This window comes from Palaemon carinicauda, chromosome 29, assembly GCF_036898095.1.
Source record: "Palaemon carinicauda isolate YSFRI2023 chromosome 29, ASM3689809v2, whole genome shotgun sequence".
Classification (NCBI taxonomy): domain Eukaryota; kingdom Metazoa; phylum Arthropoda; class Malacostraca; order Decapoda; family Palaemonidae; genus Palaemon; species Palaemon carinicauda.
In genome coordinates this window covers 6,261,552-6,285,877 of record NC_090753.1, presented here as the reverse complement: position 1 = coordinate 6,285,877, position 24,326 = coordinate 6,261,552, and the positions used below count along the sequence as shown (strand labels likewise).

The window sequence follows — 24,326 nt, the reverse complement described above, 5'->3', positions numbered from 1 at the left end:
TGAAAAAAGCACCCCTTTATTTCGGATTGTGGGAATGCCAGTTATAAGCTTTTAATCATACCTTTTTCAAAGTTAACCATAATAATCTTTGGGGCCAAATCATGTTTCAATAGTTTTAACTGCTCCAATAGATTTGAGTAAGTAGTTTGGCTTTTATCTGGTAAAAGGGCATATATTGATGGAATTGAACAATTATTTATGAAAGCATGAATCGTGTATAAATATAAAAATATCCGAGGCACTGTTTTGAACGTTCTATCTAGCGACCAATGTGATGCTTAACTTAAGTAATCCCAGTTTTTTTGTGTTCCAAAGATCAGAATTCTTTTGTCAATTGGCCTAGAGTCTAAAAGCAGAAAATCTTGACCATCTTGTGTTTTGGTATATTCATCTGTCAAAACAAGTTCCTAGGCATTTAAAGGCAATGGCCATGAGCGAGATAAACGTTGTCGATGTCGTCTAATATTACGTCTTAAATGATGAATTGGTGGTAGGTTTGCTCCGGTTTCTTCATCAATGCTTCCACATGCCTCGGAAAGTATTTGCCGCGCTGTTTCTTCTGACTCTCATATTGACTCTTTGGATAGTTTTCGCAGCATCCATTTTCGCTTTAGATGGTGCATGGGTGTGATTATGAAGATTACCAACAACTTCACTTCGTTGAATATGAACTTTTACTTTAGCTTTGCAACTGTCTTTGTTTCTTCTTTCTTCAAACTCAAAAGACACAACACCATTTGCCAAGTCTTTCTGCTTAACATATATGTATATATATATATATATATATATATATATATATATATATATATATATATATATATATATATATATATATATATCCATCAAGCACTAGTATGTCTTTTCCTCTAGAACTTCTGATGAATTCCATGTTGCTTAGGGATATTGGTCATTTCACTAAATACTAAGAAAAGTAATGCCAAGGAAGCAAATAAAAGAAATTTTTCTTGAAACCATTATAAAAAAATTAGTTTGTAAACAATTAAAAATATTCTATAATTGTATTCAAGAGTAGTTTAGAGAGCAACAGTAGTTTTAGTTTATAAGAAAATTTCAGAAACTATATAATTGTACGAAAGAGTAGTTAATTAGAGCACAACATCAGTTTGAGGATGGTTTTACGAATTTTGTATTTAAATGATTTTTTTATACATTGAAAATACTTTAAACTTTGTTATATTAGTTTTATTTTTAGTATTTTAAACAATTTATAAAATGAATTGTCCCGGGGGGTAGCTGTCCTAGGTGGGTAATTGTCCTAGGGGGTAATTGTCCTCAGGGGTAACTGTCCACGGGGGGTAATTGTCCACAGGGGCTAATTGTCTTCTGTAACTTGAATCCTAGGTAGGAGGAGAGGGGGCGACTGACTAGAAGGTGCCAGTAGTCATCTGTCAGCTCTATCAAGACTGTGAACGCCCCTTTTTGTAATAGGGTCCTTATATGTGGAAGGATTAACATCCTGAACTTGCTGTTTACTATGAACTTGTTGAGTGGCGACAAGTCCAGAATGACTCTGATTTTACTTGAGTCCCTCTTGGGAACACAAAACAGCCTTCCCTGGAATTTGATGGACTTTGCTTTCCTTATAACCTGTATGCTCAAGAGCTATAGGGTATATTCTTCTAATACGGGGTTGGATTGTTAGAAGAGTTCAGGAAATGATGGAGGAGACTTATTCAGTTTCCATCCTAGTCCAATTTTGATTAGGCCGTGGGCCCAAGGATCGAAGATCCAACGATTTTGAAATTGTTGGAGCCTCCCTCCTACCAGAAGCATCTCCCTGCTTCAATTGATCGGAAGGTTTACCTCCTCGACCGCCTACCTGGGGCACCGCTGTCATAGTAACTGTGGGATGTTGTTGAGCAGGCCGAGGGGAAAGTCTAGACTTGTTCGTCTTCCTTTTAGGTTGGCGACCACATCCGAGGAAGACTTCCTCTTTGAAGAGATGCCACATTTCTGGAGAAGGTTCCTATTCTCCGTGATGGCTTTCTCGACTACCTCTTTGACTACTTCGTTCGGAAAGAGGTCTTTACCCTAGTTGTTAGAAGATATCAGTTCCTGGGTTCATATTTCACTGCTGCAGCAGCGAACACGAACTCTCTACAGGCTCTCCTAGGCTTCATGAAAGCAAACAGGTCCTTTACTAAGGTGGCCATGTGCATTTTGGCCAGGACCATGAGCATGTCTTGGGTACTTCGTTGGCCTGCACAAATCTCTATACAGTTTTGTAAGGATTAGGAGGCCGCAAGTCTCTCCTTCGTCTCTTGTTCCTTGCACATGAGAAAGTCAGAAAGTTTAGGAAGATTCTCGCTAAATTATCATCCAGCGATGTCCACGTCCAGTTTCCTTACTGAGAAGGTTAGGTGGACTTCCTTCCGTTCCTTCTCCCGCATGGGCAATGCTAGCGACAGAGGCCTGCACTCCTCAAGTGCAGGGCATAGTTTGCCTGTCTCCACTGCCTTGGCAACAGATTTCAATACCTTTCACGTAAAGGGGAATGCTATTTAAGAAGGAACAAGAAAGGTAGGGTGTTTCCTGCTCAAGGCGGACACTTTCGACACCGAATAGCCCACCTATCTCAGGCTACTTGGCAAGAGAGCCTGTGTCTTATCGTGGTCGAAAAGCATGACCTCCTTCGGTTCTGTCACCTCTTTTGACATTGGTTTATGCTTCAGCTGAATGAAGCAATCAGGGAAAGCATTAAAGCTTGGCCAAAACTGGATGTCGTATAAGGGGACAGCTCCCATCTTCTCTTAGATGTAGAGTTTGCCGTTCAAAATCACCATAAGTTCCGTATACCACCAGGGATTGGTTTTGGAGCTGGTTGGGAGGTCTTGGCCTCTGGGTCGCTTGAATGACCCTCTGTAGGCGATAAGTGGAGTTTTACGGAGCTCTCTCTTGAATTTCGCTTCCCTTGTTTCACCTCGTTTGCGAATGTTCTCCATTAAATCCGTAAGATGGGCCAGTTCCTGGCTCATGTTGTCCAGTGAAGGGGTGGAAGGTGAAGACATCAAGGGTAACGGCTGGGGCCGGTACAGACAGAAGGAACTCCGACTCGACATCATCATCTTCTTCCAGAGGTAGAGTAGACTCCTCCTCGGGATGATCCTTTAATAGATCCTTTCCAGTGTCCATAGACACTTCCGACATCCTCACCTTCTAGTGGATGTTCATACTTTGCAACGCCTCCCTGAGATCCGTGTCGATGGAAATCTGGACGCAAGGAGGTGTGAATCGTGGTCGGGGCACAACAATTTCTCTACTCACTTTCGGGAACAGTAAGCTACGCATCCTATCGTTAAGTAGGTGTGGTCTCAGAGAGTTCTTCTGGAACCCCCTTATCCACTTGCGCAGCTTTTTACGTGCTGCATCCCTCGACTCAATTGATTTGGGGTCGACAAAACCTTCGGTCACCAAGGTACAACAAATATTGCAGACTTGGGGGTCCTAATATTGCAGGGATTCGGTAATTATGGTACAGGGAGCATGAGACCTGCACGCTTTATGACCGTAGAAGTACTTATTCCTATAATTGCAGAAGATTGCATTGCATTTCATCTGGGGCTCCTCCTGTAAAGAAAGGAAAATAAAATGTTTATGCAATTGTTTATCTCACATGATATACAGAAATGAAATTATTCATATTTTAATTAGTATAGCTTAGGATAGTAAGCTGAAAAGAAAAAGGGAAAGACATACTTTTGTATCCCTCCTAACCAATTGCTGTAACCTCCTCGCAATATTAATAATAAAGTGTTTCCTTTATTACGGCAACTTGTAAGAGAAGAATTCTAGCCCCTAGGGATAGAAAAGTGTACACTGCCACTGACCCTTCTAATTATTTAATATCGTGCGGTAAGTATTAACTGATTTTCCAATCAGAGTATTGAATTAATTATATTCTTTCAATAGACGGTTGGTCTCAGTAAATGACTGTAGAAGGTACACAAGGTATGTTAGAAATCAACTACTGTATAATAAATACTATAGTTTTCAGTTTGAATTATATACTATATTGCACATATACTGGCTACTGTATAATCATATACTGTAGTTCAGGCGGTGTGTTGCCAGCATGCCTAGCACCTGGCGGCACAGTCCGGCCGGCATGCCGCCGGCTGGACTAGAAATTAGAAAAGACACATATTTGTGTATCCCTCCTAGCCAATTGCTGTGACATCCCCTTCCAATATTAAGACTAGAGTTTCCTGATCAGGGAAAACTCAAAAGAGAAGGGTTCTTACCTCTAGGGATAGAAAAGTGTACTACCACTGACCCTTCTAAACTATTTGATATTGTAGGCTAAATTGTAAACTGAATTTTAATCAGAGTAATGAAGGAATTCTATTCTTTTAATATAGGATTGGTCTTAGCGAAAGGCTGCGTAAGGACACACAAAATATGTTGGAAAAAACTACTGTATAAAATATATAATAGTTTTCTATTTGCAGTATATACTATACTGCAAATATACTGGCTACTGTATAAACATATACTGTAGTTCAGCCGGATTGTTGCCGACATGACTAGAACCTAGTGGCACAGTCCCAGCCGGCATACTGCCAGCTAGGTTACTACCTGGCGGCACTAGCTGATAGAGAGAGAAAAACAGGGAGTGAAGGGCTGCCTTATTGAAATGTATGTTTACACTAAATAAGGATGTAAGTATATAATCTTACCCTTCCTCCAGAAAGAATGTTCAAAGGGAGGGGGAGAATGCATCATTCAGGCTTCTATCCAGCCACAAGATCCGTTGCCGGCATTGCCGGTTCCAGGACTGTAAATGGCAGTCCAAAGGAGGACTGAAGAAACTTCAGCGGCAGAAGGGTCTCCCATCGGCAGCTGTCATGGCCGGCGAAACCTTCCCGGATCCTTGTGTCCATAAGGGAAAGACTGAGTGACTAAACAACTGCTTAAGTAGGGGCCCGTCCAGCCCTCCAACCCAGATGGCAAGCGGTGAGATTGCAGGACGACGGCCAAAGGATTGTGATGGCTTAGTCATCGCTAAAGGACAGAAAGAGGAGGGAAAAGGGTCCTGTATCAAGTGTAGAAGAAGGCGGCAGGATTGCCCTCACTTCCACACAAGAGTGAAACAATGTTTCAGTATCGGCACCATCCTAGGTGGCAGAAAGATATCTATTCCTCAGCCTAGGGTCTGCCGAAATGGGGTTAAGATTGCCGCCGTCTCTCAATAGGAAAGAAACATTGTTTCTGTGTCGGCGCCATCCTAGAGAGCAGAAGAATGTCTATTCTTCAGCCTAGGGTCTGCCAACACAGGACTAGTCTTCTAGACCACAGGGGAGAAGGTGGCGGCAACATACTACCACTTCAGGTGTGGTCTAGGGAGGCTTAGCCTCCTATGCCGGCAGCTATAAGCCGGCAGGGGAGTGACTACTCACCCTGCATATCTGGCGCTGGCAGAAAGACTGCATACTCTAAGGTTTTGTCAAAAACCAAAGCCACGACCTCGCTGGCAAAGGTGGGAAAAAGAAAATCCCTAGCCTAGGCAAGCCGGAGTGAACTACTCTATGGCAAGACCGGATAGGGTTGCCGCCTGCGCGGCACTCAGAGGGTAGGATGGATTACCCTTAAATCTCCACAGTAGATAAGTATCGAGTTATATAATTCTAGCTGATGTACTATCTCCCGCTGAATAAATAAACGGATTTTGAGCGGAGCGAAAAATCTATTTTTGGGTGAGATGGCCATGTCGTCCTGATGGAAGTTCCTAAAGGGTAGCTTCCTTGGGTATATATTACTACGGCGATATTCCCAGAGAATTTACCTTAAGGTACCCAGAATTCTAACTCCTGGAGCGAATATCCCTAATAAAAGAACCAGGGACATCGCGAATTATCAGAGGACGTATTCTTGACACGCCACATAGCAATCTGCACCCCGAACAGAGTTAACACTTCGAAGGGGTCAATTGGCAAGAAAACGAAAACGAGAAAGAAAGGAGAGCCGCTCGCAAGGTATCTCTCCTCTCCCGTTTTGTAAGCGTGCATTGCGCCGCTCACGGCGCCATCTGTATTCCTTGTAGAGATACACGAGGTGCTACAGATACTGTATGTAGGGAGGGGACCTACAGCCCTTTAAAGAAAGGGAAGGGCGGGTCCATCAGGACGACATGGCCATCTCACCCAAAAATAGATTTTTCGCTTCGCTCAAAATCCGTTTTTTGGGCTCAAGCCATGTCGTCCTGATGGAAGTATACCAGAGCATTACTGTATCTGTGGATTCTCAAAACGTGCCGTACTCCCCGAAGGTATTTTCCGGCCAACTAGACCTAGAGACCTAAGATGTTACCGTCACACATTTTTTCAACTAACCATAGACCATGTTAGTGCTTCCTGCCCCCTACAGGGAAGAGTCATACTAGACTATGGAAAAGTCTCGAAGAGTACATATACCTATGTATGAATAACAGACAAGCCAATATAGTGGTCTCACCCTATATTATGTAAAGCATAGTTTGTGAAGAACCACTGAGTCAACATGAAATATCGACCAGTTCTCCGTTCAATACTGAATTGGACAAAGGTTTATATCCAAGTAGGCGGAAAACTTGCATATCCGCCACCGTCCCCTCAGGGCATGGAGTCCTCCTGCCAAGGGAAAGCATAAACCAATGCAAAGAATGCTTGCATAAAGGAACAATCTATTAGAATTATCCCAGATAAATATACATAGAACGTAATGCAAAATTATATCAAATAAATTGACACAGGTGAAGGAGACGCAAGGTTCACAAGAACTAGTTTATTGACAAACAATAAATAAAACAGGTTAAACAACCAATATATATATATATATATATATATATATATATATATATATATATATATATATATATATATATATATATAAGAGGAGGATAACCAACAAATAAGCATAAGCATGATAGTAAACAGAAACTTGTTTATCTAAAAGAAAAACATTAGCGCCACTTTTAACATACCGAGGTATCAAGATTATAAAAGTCTGTATTACTAATCAGTTACATTAGCGTTGGAAACGCTCGGCACATATGTCTGCACTTATGCTAGGTTCACCTTTGAAAGTGGAACAGTCAATGTGGGCAACCCATTGCCCTAACACTTAGTTTGTAGAATAGTTCATAACTACACACTCACCCTGGAATTAATCGTCCCAATTAAATCCACTGTTCCTCGCAGAGTTAAACAGCAGGGTTAACGACACAACCCACTGCTACCACAGACCTCTTTAGTTGCTCCACTTGCTTCGCATAGTGACGAAAGAACACTCTGGAAGACTTCCAGCCAGTGTATGAACGAAGATGTTCAAAATCCATACAATTAAAGAAATTTAAGGATGAGGCAACTTTCCTCGGATCGTGACCTGCGGGTGTACTGTCTGGATCCGCTCTGCGAATAAAATAGGTGATTTTTGCCCTAAGTTGTTTCAGTGATAAATTTGAGCCTGATGTTTCTCCCCTGAATAGTTGACCACCCCTGAAGTCTGAAGTTCTACGAAGATAGACCTTTAGGCATTCCACTGGACATAGAGATGCATCTTCTTTCAGAGGGCAGATTCTCCAGGGACCCCACCTGTTGGTGGGTAACTCGTTCTTGGCGAGAAACGTAGGATCCGGAAACAGGTTCAGTTCTCCCCCATCCAAGAACTGAACACGACCCTCCTCTCTCGAGAGGGCTACAATTTCACTAACCCTGGCCCCCGACGTGAGTGCAAATAGGAAAATAACTTTATGGGTCAAATCCTTTAAAGCACACTACTCATTGTTCAACAGCGAAGCGAAATGAAGAACTTTATCTATTGACCATGAAATGGGCTTTGGAGGTGCTGATGGTCTGAGCCTAGCACAGGCTTTTGGAATTTTATTAAAAATATCGTTAGCGAGGTCGACCTGAAAGGCATATAAAATGGGTCTTGTCAAAGCAGATTTACACGTTGATATTGTGTTGGCTGCTAACCCTTGACCATGGAGGTGGATGAAGAAAGATAAGCAGAAGTCCGTTGAGATCTTTTGCGGATTTTTCGCCTTGACAAAGACCACCCATTTCCTCCATGATGACTCATATTGCCTTCTAGTAGATTTGCACTTATATTCCTCTAGGAAGTCTATACTGTCTTTCGAAATCCCGAAACGTTTTCTCACCACTAGGGAGAGAAAATCATGAGCTTCAGGTTCCAGGTTTTCTGTGATGAAGCGCAGACAGTCGACTTCTGAACTCGCCGGGTCAGAACTGGATCTGGTAACGGTGGACACTTCAGCCGCAGTTCCAATGTCAGAGGGACCCACACGCTGTTCGGCCACTTGTGAGTCACTATTGCCGCTACTCCCTTGAAAGATCTCAGTTTGTTGAGGACCCTCAACAGAAGGTTGTGAGGAGGGAACAGGTAAATCCTTGACCATATGTTCCAGTCGAGGGACATCGCGTCCACTGCTTCCGCCAAGGGATCCTCGTACGGGGACACGTAAAGGGGTAACTTCTTGTTGTCTTTCGTCGGAAAGAGGTCTATCTGCAGTTCTGGGACTTGACTCAAGATGAAGGAGAATGATCCTGCGTCTAGGGACCATTCCGACTCTATCGGTGTGAACCTGGATAGAGCGTCCGCTGTCACATTGCGGACTTCTTGAAGGTGAACTGCCGACAGGTACCACTTCTTCTTTTCCGCCAGTCGAAAGATGGCCAACATCACCTGGTTGAGTGGTGGTGACCTCGATTCTTGTCGATTCAAGCATCTCATAATCACCTCGCTGTCCAGCACCAACCTTATGTGGATCGAGCGACGAGGGGAGACTTTCTTTAAGGTAAGGAGTACTGCCATAGCTTCCAGAGAGTTTATGTGAAATGTCTTGAATAGATTGGACCAAGTCCCTTGGGCCTTCTTCCGATGAGAATGACTTTCCCACCCCTCCTTCGAGGCGTCTGTGTGAATAGTCAACGAGGGGGGATGTGGCTGAAGAAGTACCGACTTCTTTAGTTCCCTGACTTGGGACCAAGGCCTGAGAAGCGTACGTAGACGAAGCGGAACTGGTCTTACCAGATCTCTTCGCGCGTTTGATGCATAACTTCTCCAAACTTCAGTTGCATCCATTAGCTGTGCTCTTAGCACCGGGTCTGTTACTGAGGCAAACTGGAGAGAACCCAGCACTCTCTCCTGTTCGCGTCTTGATATCCTTTCGGAATCCAGAAGTCTCTTGACAGAACCAGCTATCTCCTTCCTCTTCTTCGCCGGATTGAGAGTTGGTGTGACACTAGGTCCCAGTGGATTCCCAACCACTGGAACTTTTGAGATGGAGAAAGTCGAGACTTTTTTCTGTTGATCTTGAAGCCTAGATACTCTAGGAACTGGATCACCTGTAGGAAAGCTTGCAAACATTCTGTCTTGGATGCTGCCCACACTAGCCAGTCGTCCAGGTAGGCTACCACCTGGATTCCCTTTAGGCGTAATTGTTTGAGAGCTACGCTCGCAAGCTTTGTGAAGATCCTTGTGGCTATGTTTAGCCCGAATGGCATGGCTCTGAAGGCGTAGAGTCTTCAATGTAGCTTGAACCCTAGGTAGGGGGAGAGTTGACGATTGATTGGAATGTGCCAATAGACGTCTGACAAATCTATGGAGACGGTAAATGCCCTCTTGGGCAGTAAGGTCCTTATGTGTTGTAGTGTTATCATCTTGAACTTGCAGTTCACAATGAACTTGTTGAGTGGCGACAAGTCCGGAATGACTCTGAGTTTTTTTGAGTCCTTCTTGGGAACACAAAACAGCCTCCCTTGGAATTTGATGGACTTTACCCTTCGGATTACCCTTTTCTCCAGCAGTTCTTGAATGTACTCCTCCAGAACGGGGGTGGAGTGTTGGAAAAATTGAGGGCACGGGGGTGGAGTGCTGTACCAGCTCCAACCCAGTCCATTCTTGAGTAGGCTGTGGGCCCAGGGATCGAAGGTCCACCGATCCCGAAAATTCTGAAGTCTCCCTCCTACCGGTATCATCTCACTTTGACTGCTGTTGCCCTGAGGCCTTGCCTCCTTGACCGCGACCACCCCTGAATCCCCTCCTCCTTGAAGGGCGTCTAGACGAACCTCTGGCTGCTCCTCTAGGCTTCGCTCGAAAGGTAGTTGACTGCCCTTCGAACGCTGGGTTAAATGCCGGAGACTGCGTCGACACGGCTTGGGGTACTCACTGGTACGTGGTCGGGGTTTGTGCCACCATTTGGGGCACTGTAGACATAGGAAATTGCTGTTGCTGCTGCTGTCTGAATGGCTTGGCTGGCCGAGAGGGTAGCCTAGTCTTCTTAGTCTTCCTCTTTGGTTGGGGACCCTCATCCGGGGAAGACTTTCTCTTGAGGGATAGGCCCCACTTCTGGAGAAGGATTCTATTCTCCGTGGCGGCCTTATCTACAACCTCCTTGACCGCTTCACTAGGGAAGAGGTCTTTGCCCCAAATGTTGGAGGAGATTAGCTTCCTTGGCTCGTGCCTCACCGCAGCCGAGGCGAACACGAACTCCCTACAAGCCCTCCTAGCTTTGACGAAGCTATAAAGGTACTTCGTCACTGTGACTAGGTGTGTCTTAGCCACTACCATGAACATCTCATGGACCTTGGGGTCACTTGCCATTGTCTCGAGAGTTGTTTGATGAGACATTGAGGCAGCAAGTCTTTCTTTTGTCTCAAGCTCCCTTCGCAAAAGAAAGTCAGACAGCTTGGGGAGGTTTTCACCGAACTGACGTCCGGCAATATCAGCCTCCAACTTCCCGACTGAGAAGGTGAGATGGACGTCCTTCCAGTCCTTGTGGTCCATGGGTAGGGCCAAAGACAGAGGTTTACACTCCTCCAAGGAGGGGCATGGCTTACCTGCCTCGACTGCTTTCAGCACAGCCGTAAACCCTTTCTGCATAAAGGGGAAGGCTCTAGAAGGAGAGGACACAAAGGAAGGGTGCTTCTTACTCAAAGCAGGTACCTTCGAGTTTGAGAAGCCCCTCTCTTTCATCGAGCTTGACAATAAAGCTTGAGCATTAGCGTGGTCCAAAACTATGACCTCCTTCGGCTCTGTTTCTTCCTTTGAGGCTGGTTCCTTCCTTAGACGGACATAACAGTCCGGATACGACTCCTTGCTGGGCCAGAATTCCACCTCCTCAAGGGGGACTGAGCCCAACTTCTCCGAAATGACGATTTTTCCCGTCGTCATAGGCATGTGCTCAGCATACTTCCAAGGGTTAACATCTGAGCACAAGGGAAGGTCTTTCACGCTGAGCTTCTTCTGGGGCCCACGTGATGCTGCAAGTCACCGCATCTCCAGCTCCATTGCAGCCGCCTTCTCATTATTCTCCTTCTGCATCTGTTGGATCATTCCAACGATGGAGGAAAGGGTCTTTCCCAGCTCATCTGGGAGAGAGAACGATGTTGAGGGAATAGGTTCAGGGGCCTGAACCGGAGTAGCCGACACCTCGTCGACCTCTTCCTCTTCATTGTCTAGAGCTTGCTCTTCATCCTGGTCTTCTGCCAGAAGGTCATCTTCCAAACGCTCGGACACCTCCGACATCCTATCGTCCAATTGGATGTCCTGCAGGGCGTCCGCGACTTCAGAATCCACAGGGATCTGAACCACTGGTATCTCCACTTGAGGCTGGGGAATCACTGCATCAGCTGACACCCTGGGGAAAAGGTAAGCCCTCATCTTCTCACTTGGAAGATAGGGCCCAGAAGTATTCTTCTGAAAGCCCCTTACCCAGGTACGAAGCTTTTCCCTTGCTGCGTCCCTTGACTCCGCCGTCTTAGGGGAATCAAAAGCCTCAGTAATCAGGTTTGTGCACACGGTACATACCTGCGGGTCCCAGTACCGGAGATCACCTTTGGAGACTGCGCATGCTGCGTGCCTCCTACACAAATCATGTCCGCAGAAGTTCTTGCTGCGGACGTTGCAGAAAACGCTTCCACACTTCGGATGGTCCTCCTGTAAAGAGATGAAAATTCCATGAGTATCAAGTGAACCACGTATCACTGGATATACTTAGCTTAGCACAACTAAACTAGAAAGGAAAGACATACACTTGTATTTCCCGCACAGTCAATTGCCACAACCTTCCAGATAATAAAATTGTATGGTTAATCTATTCTAGAGCAACCAATGAATAATTTCCAGAGGAAACAGGTGTAGCTCACACCCAAAAAATGATTTTAAAATACTGGATAGTAGACAAGAAAGAACTCACTTTCTTTATCTGTAAGTTTACACCAAAGGGTTGTGCGAGACAACACAAAAGTGTTAGAAAAACTTAGTGTTGTAACAAATACTATACTATAGTTTTCTCCATATAGTATATACTATACTGAAAAATACTGGCTACAGTATAGAAGGTAATGTACCCGCCGGCACGTGCCCGCCAGCACACACCTTAACTAGTTCCAAAGTATACTACTTAAGAACTATAAGGTGGAAGAACGCTGGTTCAAATGCATGTGCCGGCCGGCAATGACTGCCGGCCGGCAACTACACAAGATAGCACCCGGCTGCCGGCCACCAATCGCAGCGGCCAGCAGACAATGGTGTGATATATAGCCGGCCGGCAAAGGTATACAACCAATGCCGGCCGGCAGCAAAAGAACCAGAGAACTCCGACTGCCCGGCTGCCGGCCACTCAGGCCGGCAGCCGGGCTAGGGTACAACACTAGAAGAAAAACAGAATGGATGCCGGGATAAGAGACTGTACTACCTCATAACCCGGCAACCCGAAAGAGTGCACATAAGGAAGGGGAGAATATAACTTCAGGCTTTCTGACCAATGCCATCTGGCTCTACAGACAAACATGGATGAGAGACCAAGGGAGGTCCGGGCAGCACTCAAAGCAGAAGACCCTTGCCGGCCGGCACGCACTGCCGGCCGGCAAGGTGACTGAGTCAACCCCACATCCTAACCTATGCTAGGTACAGATGTAGAATGACGGAAAGGAATGCAATGGCTAGGCCATCACAAAGGAAAGAGGGGGAACAGGGAGAAGAGGGTCCTGCCACCCTTGCTCTAGTAATGAATCACCTGCAGCCAAGAAAACTCATCTTAGCCTAAGGGAGATCCGAGGAGGGAGGCCAGCAATACTTGCCAACTCCCTCAGAATCAAAGCAAGGAAGGCATTGTTATTCACAGAAAAGAGGATCTTATCCTCCACACCGAGAACAACAACACTGGACTAGTCTGCTAGATCACAAGAAGAAGGAATCATCTCGTACAGAAACCTTCGAAAGTGAACTAAGGAGGCTAAGCCTCCTATGTCTGTTGTCAGTCTAGCAAGGCAATCTCAACCACAAGCTAGACATAAACAGACTCAGACTAAGAACTCTGATGTCCTGCCCCCTCCCTGAAGCCAGACTTACTGGAAACAGGAATAACAGAAACACCCTAATATAGTTGTATCTAAAGTCAATTCAGATAAACCATTAGGGTTAAGCCCAAGGCTTAAACAGAGGGAAAGGGATTGCACACCTTCTCCAAAGAGAAGAGAGCAACCGGGGAGTGTGAGAAAGTATACTAGGGCCCCATAGACAACCAGCCTAGGCGCAAAGAGAATCGATTACCTAAATCACCGAAATTCACTCGTATACTATCTTGGAAGAAAATCAACATAATCTTAAATGTATAAAACTGCCTAAAGCTTCAATAAAATTTTAAAACACTCGGAAATCTGAATATCATGCAGGAAAGTACTAGGGCCAGACGACTAGGCTACAAGGTCTAGCGTAGGCCAGAATCGGCAAATCCTTCGCCAAAACAAAAATACTAAAAGTATCATATAAAGAAATCCTATGTAACGCTTAACAGCTAAAATTATTAAAGAGAAACAGCCGGAAACGTCGCTCTGGCTAACTAAATAACTCATACCTAGCAAGCGACAGCGTCCAGGACGCCTCCGGTAGGCAACAGCTCTTGTAACAACGATTTCACTATCAAATCACTTTTAAAATCACCAAGAGCTTACATTTATACATAAAAGAAATAATACTCAACTTATCAGAAGCAGAAGAAGTTGGAGAAAGCATTATAAGTTGAAATAATCCAAGAATTGCGAGAAACACAGGGAAAAAACACCGAGTTGTTGAGCTACGCAAAAAGGAATACAGATGGCGCAGTGAGCGCCGCAATGCACGCTTACGAAACGGGAGAGGAGAGATACCATGCGAGCGGCTCTCCTTTCTTTCTCGTTCTCGTTTTCTTGCCAATTGACCCCTTCGAAGTGTTAACTCTGTTCGGGGTGCAGATTGCTATGTGGCGTGTCAAGAATACGTCCTCTGATATTTCGCGATATCCCTGGTTCTTTTATTAGGGATATTCGCTCCAGGAGTTAGAATTCTGGGTACCTTAAGGTAAATTCTCTGGGAATATTGCCGTAGTTATATATAACCAAGAAAGCTACCCTTTAGGAACTTCCATCAGGACGACATGGCTTGAGCCCAAAAAAAACGATACACGAGGCTAAACGGGGATAATATCTGAAAGTATAGTATAGCGCCTAAGCTAGGTAGCCTAGCGCAAGACGAGATCTCGGTTACCTAAATGGCAGAAACTCTAACGTATATAATTGACAAAAGGAAGAGGAAATCATCCATAGAATAAATATCTTTACTAGTGTAATTGTGCCTAAATAGCTTTCATAATCTATTAATGCTATTACAACCGGGAAGTCATTCTGCTAACTAAATAACAAATGCATAATGAACGACAGCGCCCATGGTGCCTCCGGTGAAAGGCCTAGCTCCTGAACACAAATAAATTACTCTAATTTTGCTGTGAAGCAGGAGCTTAAACTTATACACTGTAAAGAATCAATACTCAACTTTCGAGAGGCGAAAGAAGCTGTAGAATGCATAATAAATCCTCACAAAATCGATCAAATCGTTAGATCAACAGGGAACAACACCGTGGGAATTCACTAAAAAGTTAGGAATAAGAGACATCTTGGATATGGTGCCATCTAGATACTCAATAGTAGTATGGGAGCAAGGGTAACCTTGATAACGGCTCCCCTTCTATTTTTGCCACTCTTCCCCCTCGAGGCGAAAACGCTATTCGGGGTGAAGATTGCTATGTGTCGTATCAAGATATACGTCCCCTGATTTATGCAAGATTCTTAAGAGAAATTTTAAGGATATTCGCGCCAGGAGTTATAATTCTGGAGACTTAACGGTAAATTCTCTGGGAATAGGCCTATCACTGTAGTCAAATATCCCATAGGAAGCTACTTATAGGAACCTTCCTTCAGGACGACATGGCTTGAGCCCAAAAAAAGGTTATTGTGGCCACTGTGACTATGTTAGGACATAGGCTAATTCTTATTCCAACTATTTTTAATAGTTTTAATAGCCTTATGTTTTTTTCACAAAGGAAATATAACTATTCATTTAATATTAATAATGCTAGCTAGGCCTTCAGAAATAATTCTATAGCTTAATCTAAGATCGTAACCAATGGAATTTCCCATGGGAGATAGGGTGAGGGAGAGTCCCGAGGTGTCATACATATATATATATATATATATATATATATATATATATATATATATATATATATATATATATATATATATATATATATATATATATATATATATATATATAAAACCATTACTTTTCATACAATTAATATTGTTTTTAGGAAGATAAGAAGGTTGTAGTGTTACTAACATGGTCATATCACCTTTTTTTTATAAGCAAAGAATATATTATACTCAGGGATTAAATAGGTTGTCTTGAAAAATTATACAACACGACCATAAGTGTGTATGTAAACTTAGCCTAGGCATTGACAAGCCAATTCATCTATTATGATCTCTTTTTCCCCTTTATTTATATCGTAATATTTCCTACTCTTAAACTAATGTTGTAGATTACAACTTAAGGTCTTAGTTCTGGAAAGGGATACACTCAATGTCTTTACTATTGACCCACAAATACATATCTTTAAAGGAAGGGAATCATGCTTATCCTGTCTCTCTTTGTACTTTATGCCAGTACAGTCAAGAGAGAGAGAGAGAGAGAGAGAGAGAGAGAGAGAGAGAGAGAGAGAGAGAGAGAGAGAGAGAGAGAGAGAGAGAGAGAAAAGGCAAGGGCAATATCGTTACATGCATTTGTTGATGAAATAAATTTTCTTTAAACAATTTTTATAATCAAAATTAGTAAGGGCAGGGACAATTTTAAAGATATTTGAATCATATGATGAATCATTTCTAAAAGAAATAAAATACTAAAAGGATATTTTCTTATTACAAAGCTTTTCCCTTGGGGATAAAACATTGATTCATGTCCATTCTAATATCAAGCCACTTACAAGCATGGATTTGAATAACCCTTAACATGTCTTTGCTACAGTGGAATGCAGATCTTGGTTCAACCAAATCAGAAACACTCTCAATAAAGGAAATAAACTATTCTTGTACAATGAAAAAAAAAATGGATATCTTTGTGTATTCGGAGAACTTTCATTGAAACTTTGCCTATCCTAAGGTTGGGGTTAAATTGATTCCGCTCACAGAAGAGATCATGTCATTCTACATCAACAGAGCTCTCCACTTAAGAAGGATAATTGGCTGCTATTGAAGTGTCCTTATGACTATCTAACTTTTCGGACCTCTTGGCTAAAAACGACTCTCACATTACATATCTCAAAGGTTTCTGGAAAGGGGTACCCTGCATCCTTAACTTGTACAAAACTAGTACCAAAAGAGCAAAGTAAATTACTATAAAACAAGATTCATGGGACCACTGCAACATTCATAATCATACCCATTTTCTATGATCCATTACATATTTCTATTACATATTTTTTTTATAGACAAAAAAAATATTCATCAACTTTGAATAATTCAAGAGTTTTGGCTACAAATTACAAAATATCATGAGATTACAAAAATATAAGCAGAGTATCATAAACAAATAAGAAAAAAATAGCTTCACAATCATAATGAGGGGGTATAGTAGTCTTTCCTCTCAGCAAAGTTCACTAACAGAGTCCAAATCTTTTCTAAGAGACGGGGATGAGGTACAACATTTCTAGTGCCTGTTTTGTAAACTCCCTCAGTTACCATGTCAGGCTCATTTTCTGTGCGCTCTTGCATTGTTAATAAGTACTGTTCATCAACAGAGAATGGTTTGAGTTTATTAGCAGCACGTTCGAGTACAGTGTCGTTGAAAAAAAATTGTATCACACATGTAGACCTTTCCCAAAAACTTTCTATCACTTTATATGGTCCAAGCCATTTCACATTAAATTTACTGCTTGTACCTGGTAACTGGGTCTCATTCTTTACCCACACTAATGAATTTAGCTCCTTATTTTTGTTCCCTCTTTTCCTATTGGCAAAATTTACAAATGTTCTTGCCATTTCTGCCTGTGTCTTTTGAATTATTTCATAGGCTCGAGAGAGATTGGGGTCCATCACCTCATCATCCATTGAGCTAAGAAACACATAATGCGGCTGTTCACCCATGATGTCGTGTATAGCACAATTAAAAGTCCTCTGTGTATCTCATAAATATTTTGGCCATTGATATGGATGACTCTGACACATGACATTAAGCAAAATTTTCATGGTCCTTTCCATCCTTTCAGATATACTGTTACCTTCGGGATGGTATGGTGTGATGAAACTAGTATTTATGTTGCGTACTCTACAAATATCTCTAAACTGTTATGAGCTATATTCAGCACCATTGTCAAGAATTACACACCCTGGAACCCGGAACCCGAAACCCGAAAGTCATTTAAATACTTTTCAAAGTTTTTACAGACTTCTGTTGTCTTCCTCCTCAGTGGGTAAAACTTCACATAGCAAGAATAGTGATCAATGATGATAAGAATGTGCCTGAATTCATTTGCACCAGACACCATGTCTGTCAAATCAAAACATATACTGCATTCTTTAGCATATTTAACTATATCAGATCTTAGTGAGGGCCAATAGAAGTATGTCTCCAAAGCAACAATAGTTTCTCTCTTACCTAAATGAATTGCAAAAGACCCAAGACCAAATTTGAAGGCTGCTTTCCTAAACTATTGAAGCACCACAAGTCTTATCAGCACTCAGGTATAACACACCCTCATAAAATATAAAATGGCGAATTGAAGCTCTGTGAAACCTCTTTCTAGGTAAGTTTCCTCCATTCAAGTAAGCTGTCAAGTCACTCCACCTGGCTTCACTTACCTGTTTATCTCTAAATTCTTCCTTACTTAACCCAAGATAATTATCATGATTATTATGGAAAATTGCTCTAACTAGACTACTTAACAGGGTTGGCCAACCTTTTGTTTCCCATGCACCAATTTTGTTCACTTCTAATTCAGATACGCCACATCCTTTAAGTATGGGAATATTGTCATATTTGGCAGTTATACATATAATCATTATATATATATATATATATATATATATATATATATATATATATATATATATATATATATATATAAATATAATATTTATATATATATATATATATATATATATATATATATATATATATATATATATATATATATATGTATATATATATATATATATATATATATATGTATGTATGTATATATATTTATATATATATATATATATATATATATATGTATGTATATATATATATATATATATATATATATATATATATATATATATATATATATATATATGATAGTGTGGACAGATGTAGTAGTTGTAATGGGAAGGATTTAACATAAATAAAAAGTAAACTGTACTTACTTTATTGACACTTTGAATTTACATTGATAACATTCATTAGTTATTTCTGAAAGTACTAATAAAAATATATGAACCTAATTAGCAGTTTAAAAAAAAAGTAATTTCACATGCAGGAAAAATAAACATAACTAGGTTTAATGAGACTTTTGACTGCTTTGCTTTCACCAAATCTGTAATATTAAGAGTTAAATTAGTAACTGAGAGCAACAGAGAGTTCTTCAAATTTGAATCGGATAGTCGTGACCTCGGTTTGTTCTTGATCATTTTCATGGAAGAAAATTCTTGCTCGCATCTGTATGTTGTTCCAAAACGACAGGCATAACTTTGGGCAAATTTCTTTAGTTCTGGAAAATGTTCACCCGGTAATGATCGCCAAAAATTAAGCATTTCAGATGCACTTGGGAGTGAGAAAAGTTCATTTAATTTACACTTCAGTACTGAATTTGCTTTTAGATCAATAAGTTCCATTTGTATATTACTAGGCATCTTCAGAATGTTATTTTCAGTAAGCGAAAAGGGATTTATAAATGCAAGCATGCAATCTTCTTCAGAAAAATCACTAAAACGAATATCAAAGGCCTCTTGCAGTAATATGATTTTTTCAATGTATTCGGTAAAGTTAATATTATCTTCAGCACATTCACTTTGTTCCTTTAAATGTGGAAATTGGCTCAAATCCTTGTTTTCTAGCTGAGAGATAGACAGTTTTAACTTCATTTTGAATGCACTGATATCATTTACTAAACTAGGAAACAATTTATTTTTGCCCTGCAATTTTGAATTTAGGTCATTGAGATGACTGGTAATGTCAACTAAAAATGCTAAATCAAACATCCACTTTTCATCACACAAAAGGGCATTTTCCTCGGGCAGCTCTCCTTTCTCTTTCAGAAAATCATGTACAATATTTTTCAGTTTCCAGAATCTGCTAAGAACTGGTCCTCTAGAAAGCCAACGCACCTCGCAATAAAGGATGAGATCACCATATTCCATATCTAACAGCTCACAATATTCTCTGAATTCTCTCCTATTTAATCCTCTTGCTCTAATTTAATCCTCTTGCTCTAATTTTATTCACACATTTTACAACTGGTATCATAACATGCTGCAAATTCAAAATTTTTCCACACAGCGACTCTTGGTGTATAATGCAATGATATTTCAGAAGAGGATGCCCTAAAAACCTTTCGAGCAAGGCTACAGTTCCAGCAACTCTACCAATCATTGACGGTGCTCCATCAGTACAGACACTTAAGATTTTACTAAAATCTACTTGCTGATTTTGTAAACAGGACTTTACTTTCTCAAATATGTCTGACCCTCTGGTTCTTCCATGGAGTGACTCAAGGCCAATAAGTTCTTCAAAAAAGTTGAAATTATCATCAATTCCTCTAATAAAAATACTTAACTGGGCTACATTACATATGTCAGCAGATTCGTCCAAGGATAATGAAAAGAAAGAACATGCATGGTCACGGTCCTTCAGTTGCTCAGATACATCACGAGGAACTTCCTCAATGCGTCTTGTAACTGTCTGCTTTGAAAGAGCTATTTCGTTCACCTTTCTTTCACATTTTGCAAATTTTTGGAGACAGGGTTTAACAATATCTTCACCATCAGAGAAAGGCTTATGTTTTTTAGCCAACACAAAAGCAATTTCGTAGGATGCTTCGAGCATTGCCAGGCTTTCACAACCTCTCTTACAAGGAGATTTCACCTCTTTTTCATATCCTCTTTTTTCTTGACCACATATTCTTTCCGTAACACAGATCCAGGCACTAACATCTGTTTTTCTTTTATTTCAACTTGGTGTTCATATAGTGCCTGCTAAGATCATGTCTTCTGTTATCTGAGAGAGTGTTTTCACAAACAATACACATTGGTTTTCCTGAAGGAGTCGCAATGAATAAGAGTTAATTTTCCCACAGTTCATTAAACTGACGTTTGCTATCACTTTCTGCTTTTCTTTTGCTCATGTTCTTTCTCACTGTGATAGGCAAACCACCTACAAAAAGAAAAAAAAATGGTTAAACTTATTGAATGTCCAAAAAGAGATGATTTTTAAAAAAATCATTGAATCGAAAACTAATAATTTCGTTCAGAGAGAGAGAGAGAGAGAGAGAGAGAGAGAGAGAGAGAGAGAGAGAGAGAGAGAGAACTTCATGAAAATATGGTGAATATTATTATTATCGCCAAAAACTGCGCAGAGAAGACTCATATACAATACATACAAAAAAATAGACATGATAATATACAAACGATAGCGCTCAAAGTGCTCGAAAATATATGATTCATCAGATACAATAATATTTCTAAATTTCGAAAATGCAAAAGTTCAAATATTCACCTACGCTGAATTATGAATCCATCGAGATAACACTCCAAGCGTCAACTCTAAACTCGCTAGTAATTTTTTTTATTGTGCCACATGCCAACCAGTGCTATTGCTTGACGATTCAACGTCAGACACGTATAATACGTGCGCATTTATGGAACAACTCCTGTACAAATGTCCCGGTTATTAACTGCTGTTTAGGTGTTCACGCAATTTTTATGGTATTTCACTTCAGGTATATAATAGTGGCGCATTATTGTTTAAAGAAGATGACTAATAGATGCACACGGAACAATAAAATCAAATGAAAATTATTTGTTTTAGATTAGAACAAATCTCAGTAAAACTCACTTTAAGCTATAAGTTACTTAAATTCTCATTGTATTTTTTTTTCTGAAAATCAGTATTATCATTATTTTTCTTTCTTTATGAGCAGGCATGTTTTTTTTTTTCCTTTATTATCTCTGGGGTTTAGTGCGCCACTTGTAATCGCCACTTGTAACTGTTGGCGCATGCGCCATAGGTTGGGCACCCCTGAACTGATCAGCAACTTCATTGTGCTTTTCTGGTCTATACAAAACTCTAAAGCAATAAGCTTGCATATCAATAATTCATCTATTCATCTTAGAAGACCCTGTTTTTCTTTTGAAGACTGACACAAGAGGCTGGTGATCTATCTGAGCTGTAAACATGGGACCCCAAAGAATTTGATGAAACCGTCTAAAGGCCAAGACTATGGCTAAAGTTTCACTATCCATAATTGAATACCTCTGTTTGACAGCTTTCAATTTCTTTGAAAAGTATCCAGCAGGTTTCAAAAGACCATCACTCTCTTGCATCATTACTGTACCTACATGATTAAGACCATCACTCTCTTGCATCAGTACTGTACCTACATGATTAAGACCAGCATCTTCAAAAAACTGAAAACAGATTTTGAGCAAACCGAAAAATCTATTTTTTGGTGATATGGCCATGTTATCACGAAGACGACGACGAAGACGAAGACGAAGACGACGAAGACAACGACGAAGACGATGAAGACGACGACGACGACGACGATGACGACGGCGACGACGACCTTTAGGCTGCTTTCTAAGGGATATTTGGCTACACTGATACTCCTAGAGAATTGACCACAGGTCTACGGAATACTAACTCCTGGCGCGAGTATCCTTAAGATAACTCTTAAGGATATCGCATAATATCAGGGGACGTATTTCTTGATACGACACCTGGCAATCTTCACCCCGAATAGAGTTCTCGCTCTGAGGGGGAAGAGTGGCGAAATTGAAGGGAAGCCGTCATCAAGGTTACCCGGTGGATCCTCTTTCACGTACTACTACTGCGTAACCCATTCCTTGTTGCAATTAAGCATTGGATATCTACAGGCAGAGTAGTTTCGAGTGGGGATTTGTTACTTATTGGAATTCTCCTTTTTTAGAAAAGAAAATGGGTCTATCAGGACTACATGGCCGTATCACCCAAAAATAAATTTTTCGCTTTGCTCAAAATCCAATTTTTGGGCTCAGCCATGTCATCCTGATGGAAGTTTAGCAGAGAATTACTTGAAAGTACTATATCTGTGGGTTTGTATAAGTGCCTTTACCTTGACTCCGATTCTTATATGCTCACCCAGACCACATGAATATATGACACTATCGTTATTTGTCATATCCACCAAGTTCGGAAATAACTTAGGGCTTCCTGCCCCCTAGTGGGAATAGGCATACAACCCCGCAGCAAACGGCATGGTCGAACGAACTCATCGCGCCCTCAAGGTGTCCCTGATGGCGAGCTGCACCGACGGGGACTGGAAATCACGACTTCCTTGTGTACTTCTTGGCCTTCACACCGCCCCTCGTGCAGATGGTGAGCCATCGCCCAATGAAAAGGTTTACGGAGAGGCGCTCGCAGTTCCCGGCGAATTTTTTCCCACGTCAACCGACGACACGCAGCTGGATCATCTTAGGGAGATCGCCAGGAAGTTCAGGCCATGTCTTAAAACTTACTAGGATAGAACTAAGCATTTCAAGCCGAGGAACCTGGACGACTGCAGGTATGTTTTCGTCCGTGTCGACGCTCATCGACAGCCGCTAATCAGACCCTATCGAGGCCCCTACCGAGTAATCAAGAAAACGACAAAAGCCTTCCTTCTCGACGTGCATGGCCAAGAGGACTGGGTCTTAATAGATCGAGTGAAAAAGGCATTTCTCGATGGAAGCGACACTGCCTCCGCGGTACCTGGCAGATTCAGAGTGCCACCTCAAAACAAGGCGCCCAATGAGAAGAAGAGCAACAAACGATGACGAGAGGTAGCAATCCATACGCCGACCGCTGACGCGCCCCTTCGTTCAAGAACAAGAGGAACCCTTCGATGCCCGAAAAGATAGGAAGACTAGCCTCATCAGCCTCCTACGCCGCCTGATGTCTTGGGGGGAGCACTTGTAAGGACATCGCTCCCTCCGTCGTCCAGCATTCTCATCGAATTTTCCATTTCATTTAAATTCTCCTTTCGCCACACTGTGGCTAACTGTATATATTTGTTCCGCTCCCTCAGAGCTACAATTTCATGTATTATCATTTCGCTACATATTTCTATTGACTTGTATTTCGAGTATTTGTACGTGTGAAAAAACACACATTTTGTGGCGGTTGGTTCAAGCCAGATTGGTGTTAGCGTGCAAGCTACATTGCCATCCACACCTTGTATCATATTTTCGCACCTGTTTGAATAAACAGTCAGTTGTTGTTGGTGATAGCTCGTCTCACTGTCCTTACAATATATATATATATATATATATATATATATATATATATATATATATATATATATATATATATATATATATCTGTATATATATATATATATATATATATATATATATATATATATATATATATATATATATATATATATATATATATATATATATATATGTATATATATATATATGTATATATATATATATCTATATATATATATATATATATATATATATATATATATATATATATATATATATATATATGTATATATATATATATATATATATATATATATATATATATATATATATATATATATATATAACATCACAACCCCATAAGTTGAAAGTAAAGAGAGAATGTCAAAACTTGAAGTACAGATGATTTTTGTCTTACTGCCGTAGGCAAGTTGTTAGAAATTCAAAATTATTAATACCGCAAGAGGAATCCATCAGAACGGATGAATTATTGAGGATAAC

General features: G+C 41.0%; 1 protein-coding gene across 1 annotated transcript; it reads right to left on the bottom strand.

The window, feature by feature from the left end:
• Positions 1-3,177: 3,177 nt before the first annotated feature.
• LOC137622394 (general transcription factor II-I repeat domain-containing protein 2-like) lies at positions 3,178-19,736 on the bottom strand. The gene is made up of 2 exons (XM_068353006.1): positions 18,909-19,736; positions 3,178-3,465 (listed from the first exon to the last, which is right to left on the bottom strand). Exons 1-2 carry the CDS (start codon positions 19,734-19,736, stop codon positions 3,178-3,180), a joined length of 1,116 nt encoding a protein of 371 aa, XP_068209107.1.
• Positions 19,737-24,326: the final 4,590 nt, after the last annotated feature.